Source organism: Bombina bombina, chromosome 1 (assembly GCF_027579735.1).
Source record: "Bombina bombina isolate aBomBom1 chromosome 1, aBomBom1.pri, whole genome shotgun sequence".
Lineage (NCBI taxonomy): Eukaryota > Metazoa > Chordata > Amphibia > Anura > Bombinatoridae > Bombina > Bombina bombina.
Window position 1 is genome coordinate 197,678,763 of NC_069499.1, and position 9,905 is coordinate 197,688,667.

Genomic DNA, 9,905 nt, shown 5'->3' on the forward strand with positions numbered 1-9,905 from the left:
TATTGTAGGATGACTCAATATCGAGGGATCACTGCAATACCCTGAGAACTGCTGGAAGCGATCGCAATCGCTTCCAGAACTCAATTAGACAAATGACGTGCCAGGTACGTCCATTGTCACTAACTGTTGTCATTAAAGGGTTAAAGGGACACTGAACTCAATTTTTTTTATGATTCAGATAGAACATGCAATTTTAAGCAACTTTCTAATTTACTCCTATTATCAAATTTTCTTCATTCTCTTGCTATCTTTATTTGAAAAGTAAGAATGTAAGTTTGGAAGCTGGCCCATTTTTGGTTAACAACCTGGGTTGTGCTTGCTGATTGGTGGCTAAATGCACCCACCAATAAACACGTGCTGTCCAGGGTCGGAACCAAAAATTGGCTGGCTCCTTAACTTAGATGCCTTCATTTAAAAAAAAAAAATAAATAAAAAGATAGCAAGAGAACAAAGTAAAATTGATAATAGTTGTAAATTAGAAAGTTGCTTAAAGGGCCACTAAACCCAAAATCTTTCTTTCACGATTCAGATAGAACATACAAATTTAAACAACATTACAATTTACTTCTATTATTTATTTTGTTTCATTTTTTTTAGATATCCTTATTAGAAGAAAAAGCAATGCACATGGGTGAGCCAATCACATGAGGCTTCTATGTGCAGCAACCAATCAGCAACTACTGAGCATATCTAGATATGCTTTTCAGCAAAGAATATCAAGAGAATAAAACAAATTAGATAATAGAAGTAAATTAGAAAGATGTTTAAAATTGCATTCTCTTTCTAAATCATGAAAGAAAAAAATGTGGGTTTCATGTCCCTTTAAAATTGCATGCTCTATCTGAATCATGAATTTGGGCTTAGTATCTCTTTAAATCCTTATAAGTTAAAGGTCCTTTAAAGTCAAAATATTAACTTTAATGATTCACATATGGCATTGTTTCTCAACCGAGGTCCTCAAGTAACTCCAACAGGCCAGGTTTTCATTATAGCTGACCCAGTGCACAGGTGAAATAATCAGCTGATCAGTAACCATGGTTACTAACCTGCTTTCACCCATCATCAGATTATTTCACCTGTGCACTGGTTCAGCTATAATGAAATCCTGGCCTGTTGGGGGTATTTGAGGACCGTGGTTGAGAAACAGTGATATAGAGCACACAATTTTAAACAACTTTCCAATTCATATCTATTATCTATTATTTTTATATGCAAAGTTTCTAAATTCCGACTAAGTGCTTTTGCGTTGTCTGTTTATTATAGATTTATTGATTATGCTATTCTGCTGTGTTTTACTGGTCCTTTAAGTAACATTTTTGCCTGTGGTGAGTTGTATAGGAGGTGTAGATTGTAAGAAGTTACTTAAAATGTCTGTCATCCAGATAATGCTGACTTGCAAATATAATGTTTAATTTTTTTATTTTCATTTTAAAAATCCAGTATTTTTAAGTATATTTTGATGGCAATTTTTACTCACATAGGTGGCTACGACTCTGTTCCAAAATCTCCAGTGGCTTATTTTCCCATTTGGAAAAAATCTGAAGATGACAGTGATTCAGAGCCAATTTGTATCCCTATGCCAGTTAAGTTGAATGAAGACAATAGCCAATTGCAGCAGAAGGAAGTGTGTCAACCAAATAAAACCAAATACCCTGGAACAACTAAATCTGCACGCGTATACACACCGAAACCCAACCCAGTGGTAAGTATTTTTGATCTACAAGGCTGGTTCATATAGGTTTGTAAAAAATTGCCTCTTAGTTTTCTTTCAGAATATTAGTCATATGTTTTATGTTTCAAGTTGTTTTCTTTTTGCTTTCTTTCAAAGTGGGTGTAGCAAAAAGTAAACAACCTATTATTAGATCTCAAAGAACCAACTCATCACTATTAATTTTGCAGATAGTCTGTATCACACCTATATATATATATATATATATATATATATATATATATATATATATATATATATATATATATATATATATATATATATATATATATATATTTCTTCTGTTATGTGTGATCAGTCCACGGGTCATCATTACTTCTGGGATATTATCTGCTCCCCTACAGGAAGTGCAAGAGGATTCACCCAGCAGAGTTGCTATATAGCTCCTCCCCTCTACGTCACCTCCAGTCATTCTCTTGCACCCAAAGACTAGATAGGAGGTGTGAGAGGACTATGGTGATTATACTTAGTTTTTATAACTTCAATCAAAAGTTTGTTATTTTACAATAGCACCGGAGCGTGTTATTACTTCTCTGGCAGAGTTTGAAGAAGAATCTACCAGAGTTTTTCTTATGATTTTAACCGGAGTAGTTAAGATCATATTGCTGTTTCTCGGCCATCTGAGGGAGGTAAAAGCTTCAGATCAGGGGACAGCGGGCAGTTGAATCTGCATTGAGGTATGTAGCAGTTTTTATTTTCTGAATGGAATTGATGAGAAAATCCTGCCATACCGTTATAATGACATGTATGTATACTCTACACTTCAGTATTCTGGGGATGGTATTTCACCGGAATTACTCTGTAAAAGTACATTAAACCTTTTAATAGGTATTTAATTCATGTTAAACGTTTTTGCTGGAATGTAGAATCGTTTGCATTTCTGAGGTACTGAGTGAATAAATATTTGGGCATTATTTTTCCACTTGGCAGTTTGCTTGTTTTGATTATGACAGTTTCGTTTCTCTCTCACTGCTGTGTGTGAGGGGGAGGGGCCGTTTTTGGCGCTCTTTGCTACGCATCAAAAATTTCCAGTCAGTTACTCTTGTATTTTCTGCATGATCCGGTTCATCTCTAACAGAACTCAGGGGTCTTCAAACTTCTTTGAAGGGAGGTAGATTCTCTCAGCAGAGCTGTGAGACTTATGTAGTGACTGTGTTTTAAAACGTTGCTCTGTGATTTTTATGTTTAAAATTTAATTAGTGTTACTTTACTAATGGGAACAAACCTTTGCTAACAAGTTGTGTTGTTTTTAAAGAGTGATGCTATAACTGTTTTTCAGTTCATTATTTCAACTGTCATTTAATCGTTTAGTGCTTCTTTGAGGCACAGTACGTTTTTTGTTAAATAAGATTGTAACCAAGTTGCATGTTTATTGCTAGTGTGTTAAACATGTCTGATTCAGAGGAAGATACCTGTGTCATTTGTTCCAATGCCAAGGTGGAGCCCAATAGAAATTTATGTACTAACTGTATTGATGCTACTTTAAATAAAAGCCAATCTGTACAAATTGAACAAATTTCACCAAACAGCGAGGGGAGAGTTATGCCGTCTAACTCGCCTCACGTGTCAGTACCTGCGTCTCCCGCCCGGGAGGTGCGTGATATTATGGCGCCTAGTACATCTGGGCAGCCATTACAGATAACATTACAAGATATGGCTACTGTTATGACTGAAGTTTTGGCTAAGTTACCAGAACTAAGAGGCAAGCGTGATCACTCTGGGGTGAGAACAGAGTGCGCTGATAATTCTAGGGCCATGTCTGATACTGCGTCACAGCTTGCAGAGCATGAGGACGGAGAGCTTCATTCTGTAGGTGACGGTTCTGATCCAAGCAGATTGGATTCAGATATTTCAAATTTTAAATTTAAATTGGAAAACCTCCGTGTATTACTAGGGGAGGTCTTAGCGGCTCTTAACGATTGTAACACTGTTGCAATACCAGAGAAAATGTGTAGGTTGGATAAATACTTTGCGGTACCGGCGAGTACTGACGTTTTTCCTATACCTAAGAGATTAACTGAAATTGTTACTAAGGAGTGGGATAGACCCGGTGTGCCGTTCTCACCCCCTCCAATATTTAGAAAGATGTTTCCAATAGACGCCACCACACGGGACTTATGGCAAACGGTCCCTAAGGTGGAGGGAGCAGTTTCTACTTTAGCTAAGCGCACCACTATCCCGGTGGAGGATAGCTGTGCTTTTTCAGATCCTATGGATAAAAAATTAGAGGGTTACCTTAAGAAAATGTTTGTTCAACAAGGTTTTATATTGCAACCCCTTGCATGCATCGCGCCGATTACGGCTGCTGCAGCATTTTGGATTGAGTCTCTGGAAGAGAACCTTAGTTCCGCTACGCTGGACGACATTACGGACAGGCTTAGAGTCCTTAAACTAGCTAATTCATTCATTTCGGAGGCCGTAGTACATTTAACCAAACTTACGGCTAAGAATTCAGGATTCGCCATTCAGGCACGTAGGGCGCTGTGGCTAAAATCCTGGTCGGCTGATGTAACTTCTAAGTCCAAATTACTTAATATACCTTTCAAGGGGCAAACTTTATTTGGGCCCGGTTTGAAAGAAATTATCGCTGACATTACAGGAGGTAAGGGCCACGCTCTACCTCAAGACAAAGCCAAAGCTAAGGCTAGACAGTCTAATTTTCGTCCCTTTCGGAATTTCAAAGCAGGTGCAGCATCAACTTCCACTGCACCAAAACAGGAAGGAGCTGTTGCTCGTTACAGACAAGGCTGGAAACCTAACCAGTCCTGGAATAAGGGCAAGCAGGCCAGAAAACCTGCTGCTGCCCCTAAGACAGCATGAACCGAGGGCCCCCGATCCGGGACCGGATCTAGTGGGGGGCAGACTCTCTCTCTTCGCCCAGGCTTGGGCAAGAGATGTCCAGGATCCCTGGGCGCTAGAGATCATATCTCAGGGATACCTTCTAGACTTCAAATTATCTCCCCCAAGAGGGAGATTTCATCTGTCAAGGTTGTCAACAAACCAAATAAAGAAAGACGCGTTTCTACGCTGTGTACAAGATCTATTATTAATGGGAGTGATCCATCCGGTTCCGCGGTCGGAACAAGGACAAGGGTTTTACTCAAACCTGTTTGTGGTTCCCAAAAAAGAGGGAACTTTCAGGCCAATCTTGGATTTAAAGATCCTAAAAAAATTCCTAAGAGTTCCATCGTTCAAAATGGAAACTATTCGGACAATCTTACCCATGATCCAAAAGGGTCAATACATGACCACAGTGGATTTAAAGGATGCTTACCTTCACATACCGATTCACAAAGATCATTACCGGTATCTAAGGTTTGCCTTCTTAGACAGGCATTACCAGTTTGTAGCCCTTCCATTCGGATTGGCTACGGCTCCAAGAATCTTCACAAAGGTTCTGGGTGCCCTTCTAGCGGTTCTGAGACCGCGAGGAATTTCGGTAGCTCCGTACCTAGACGACATTCTGATACAAGCTTCAAGCTTTCAAACTGCCAAGTCTCATACAGAGTTAGTTCTGGCATTTCTAAGGTCGCATGGATGGAAAGTGAACGAAAAGAAGAGTTCTCTCTTGCCTCTCACAAGAGTTCCATTCTTGGGGACTCTTATAGATTCTGTAGAAATGAAGATTTATCTGACAGAAGACAGATTAACAAAGCTTCTAAATGTATGCCGTGTCCTTCATTCCATTCAACTCCCGTCAGTAGCTCAATGCATGGAGGTGATCGGCTTAATGGTAGCAGCAATGGACATAGTACCCTTTGCACGCCTACATCTCAGACCGCTGCAATTGTGCATGCTGAGTCAGTGGAATGGGGATTACTCAGATTTGTCCCCCACTCTGAATCTGGATCAAGAGACCAGAAACTCTCTTCTATGGTGGCTTTCTCGGCCACATCTGTCCAGGGGGATGCCGTTCAGCAGGCCGGACTGGACAATCGTAACAACAGACGCCAGCCTTCTAGGTTGGGGCGCTGTCTGGAATTCTCTGAAGGCTCAGGGACAATGGAGTCAGGAGGAAAGTCTCCTGCCAATAAACATTCTGGAATTGAGAGCAGTTCTCAATGCCCTTCTAGCTTGGCCCCAGTTAAAAACTCGGGGGTTCATCAGGTTTCAGTCGGACAACATCACGACTGTAGCTTACATCAACCATCAGGGAGGGACACGAAGCTCCCTAGCAATGATAGAAGTATCAAAGATAATTCGCTGGGCAGAGTCTCACTCTTGCCACCTGTCAGCAATCCACATCCCGGGAGTGGAGAACTGGGAGGCGGATTTCTTGAGTCGCCAGACTCTTCATCCGGGGGAGTGGGAACTTCATCCGGAGGTCTTTGCCCAAATACTTCGACGTTGGGGCAAACCAGAGATAGATCTCATGGCGTCTCGCCAGAACGCCAAACTTCCTCGCTACGGATCCAGATCCAGGGATCCGGGAGCAGTTCTGATAGATGCTTTGACAGCACCTTGGAACTTCAGGATGGCTTATGTGTTTCCACCCTTCCCGCTGCTTCCTCGATTGATTGCCAAAATCAAACAGGAGAGAGCATCAGTGATTCTAATAGCGCCTGCATGGCCGCGCAGGACTTGGTATGCAGATCTAGTGGACATGTCATCCTGTCCGCCTTGGTCTCTACCTCTAAGACAGGACCTTCTGATTCAGGGTCCATTCAAACATCAAAGTCTAACTTCTCTGAAGCTGACTGCTTGGAAATTGAACGCTTGATTTTATCAAAACGTGGTTTTTCTGAGTCGGTTATTGATACCCTGATACAGGCTAGGAAGCCTGTTACCAGAAAGATTTACCATAAAATATGGCGTAAATACCTATACTGGTGTGAATCCAAAGATTACTCCTGGAGTAAGGTTAGGATTCCTAGGATATTGTCTTTTCTACAAGAAGGTTTAGAAAAGGGTTTATCGGCTAGCTCATTAAAGGGACAGATCTCAGCTCTGTCCATCTTGTTACACAGGCGTCTGTCAGAAAATTCAGACATCCAGGCCTTTTGTCAGGCTTTAGCTAGGATCAAGCCTGTGTTTAAAACTGTTGCTCCGCCATGGAGTTTAAACTTAGTTCTTAACGTTTTACAGGGTGTTCCGTTTGAACCCCTTCATTCCATTGATATAAAATTGTTATCTTGGAAAGTTCTATTTTTAATGGCTATTTCCTCGGCTCGAAGAGTCTCTGAGTTATCAGCCCTACATTGTGATTCTCCTTATCTGATCTTTCACTCAGACAAGGTAGTTCTGCGTACTAAACCTGGGTTCTTACCTAAGGTTGTTTCTAACAGGAATATCAATCAAGAGATTGTTGTTCCATCCTTGTGTCCAAATCCTTCTTCAAAGAAGGAACGTCTTCTACACAATCTGGATGTAGTTCGTGCCCTCAAGTTCTACTTGCAGGCAACTAAAGATTTTCGCCAAACTTCTTCCCTGTTTGTCGTTTATTCTGGACAGAGGAGAGGTCAAAAAGCTTCTGCTACCTCTCTCTCTTTTTGGCTTCGTAGCATAATACGTTTAGCCTATGAGACTGCTGGACAGCAGCCTCCTGAAAGAATTACAGCTCATTCCACTAGAGCTGTGGCTTCCACTTGGGCCTTTAAGAATGAGGCCTCTGTTGAACAGATTTGCAAGGCTGCAACTTGGTCTTCGCTTCATACTTTTTCCAAATTTTACAAATTTGACACTTTTGCTTCTTCGGAGGCTATTTTTGGGAGAAAGGTTCTTCAGGCAGTGGTTCCTTCTGTATAATGAGCCTGCCTATCCCTCCCGTCATCCGTGTACTTTTGCTTTGGTATTGGTATCCCAGAAGTAATGATGACCCGTGGACTGATCACACATAACAGAAGAAAACATAATTTATGCTTACCTGATAAATTCCTTTCTTCTGTTGTGTGATCAGTCCACGGCCCGCCCTGTTTTTTAAGGCAGGTAAATATTTTTTAAATTATAATTCAGTCACCACTACACCCTTGGCTTCTCCTTTCTCGTTGGTCTTTGGTCGAATGACTGGAGGTGACGTAGAGGGGAGGAGCTATATAGCAACTCTGCTGGGTGAATCCTCTTGCACTTCCTGTAGGGGAGCAGATAATATCCCAGAAGTAATGATGACCCGTGGACTGATCACACAACAGAAGAAAGGAATTTATCAGGTAAGCATAAATTATGTTATTTCTTTCATGTAATTAGCAAGAGTCCATGAGCTAGTGACGTATGGGATATACATTCCTACCAGGAGGGGCAAAGTTTCCCAAACCTCAAAATGCCTATAAATACACCCCTCACCACATCCACAATTCAGTTTTACAAACTTTGCCTCCCATGGAGGTGGTGAAGTAAGTTTGTGCTAGAATCTACGTTGATATGCGCTTCTCAGCAGGCTGGAGCCCGGTTTTCCTCTCAGAGTGCAGTGAATGTCAGAGGGATGTGAAGAGAGTATTGCCTATTTGAATACAATGGTCTTCCTCTAGGGGATCTATTTCATAGGTTCTCTGTTATCGGTCGTAGAGATTTCTTCTCCTACCTCCCTTTTCAGATCGACGATATACTCTTATATACCATTACCTCTACTGATTCTCGTTTCAGTACTGGTTTGGCTATCTACTATATGTAGATGAGTTTCTTAGGGTAAGTAAGTCTTATTTTATTTATGACACTCTAAGCTATGGTTGGGCACTTTATATGTAAAGTTCTAAATATATGTGTTTAAACTTATATTTGCCATGATTCAGGATAATCAGTATTCCTTCATTCAGACTGTCCGTTTCATTATTTGGGATAATGCATATGAATAAATAATTTCTCCTGTTAAGTGTAGTCAGTCCACGGGTCATCCATTACTTATGGAATATATCTCTTCCTAACAGGAAACTGCAAGAGAATTACCCAGCAGAGCTGCTATATAGCTCCTCCCCTCACATATCATACTCAGTCATTCTCTTGCAGCCTAACTAAAAAGGATGCTGTGAGAGATCTGTGGTGTTTTTTAACTTAGTTTATTTCTACAATCAAAAGTTTGTTATTTTTAAATGGCACCGGAGTGTGCTGTTTATTCTCAGGCAGCATTAGAAGAAGAATCTGCCTGGGTTTTTTTCTATGGTCTTAGCAGACGTAACTAAGATCCACTGGCTGTTTCTCATCTGAGGAGTGACGTAACTTCAGAGAAGGGGAATAGCATGCAGGGCTCCCCTGCAACAAATGAGGTATGTGCAGTAATTTATTTTCTGAGGAATGGAATTGACTGAGAAAATACTGCTGATACCATTGTAAAGTAAGTTCAGCCTTAAATGCAGTGATAGCGACTGGTATCAGGCTGATGTGTGTGTACACTGAATGTATTTTTCTAAGGAATGGAATTGACTCTGAAAATACTGTTAATACTGAACTGCAGTAAAAACGAGCCTTAACTGCAGTAAAAACGACTGGTAGCAGGCTTATTAATAATAATACATAACTTTCAAATGTATGTTTAAAACGTTTACTGGCTTGTTAATCGTTTTTGTGAGGTACTTGGTGATAAAACTTATTAGGGCATGATTTTTACCACATGGCCATCTTTGTTTTCTGCATAGAAACAGTTTTCTGAGCTTCCCCACTGTTGTAATATGAGTGGGAGGGGCCTATTTTAGCGCTTTTTTGCGCAGTAAAAATTCAGTCACAATCTGTCTACTTCATCCTCCATGATCCAGATCGTCTCTATAGAGAGCTCAGGGGTCTTCAAAATCCATTTTGAGGGAGGTAATCAGGCACAGCAGTCCTGTGACAGTGTATTTTACTGTGAGAAAAACGTTAATTATATAATTGTTATCCGTTTTTGGGTACTAAGGGGTTAATCATCCATTTGCTGGTGGGTGCAATCCTTTGCTAACTTAATACATTTACTGTGAAAATTTGGTTGCTATAACTATTTTGGTCATTGTTATTTCAACTGTGTCAGTTTTTCTGTGCTTCTTAAAGGCACAGTAACGTTTTTTATATTGCTTGTAAATTAATTTTGAAAAGTATTTCCAAGTTTGCTAGTCTCATTGCTAGTTTGTTTAACCCCTTAGTGACCAGAGCACTTTTCCATTTTCTGTCCGTTTGGGACCAAGGCTATTTTTACATTTCTGCGGTGTTTGTGTTTAGCTGAAATTTTCCTCTTACTCATTTACTGTACCCACACATATTATATACCGTTTTTCTC

The 9,905-nt window shown here is 40.4% G+C and overlaps 1 protein-coding gene across 1 annotated transcript in view; it reads left to right on the forward strand.

The window, feature by feature from the left end:
* The window catches only part of MGA (MAX dimerization protein MGA), a 1,137,718-nt gene that overhangs the window by 354,382 nt on the left and 773,431 nt on the right, over positions 1-9,905 (forward strand). Inside the window, exon 10 of the mRNA XM_053697822.1 lies at positions 1,482-1,702. Coding sequence (XP_053553797.1) covers positions 1,482-1,702 — 221 coding nt within the window. The remainder of the gene's footprint in view (positions 1-1,481; positions 1,703-9,905) is intronic.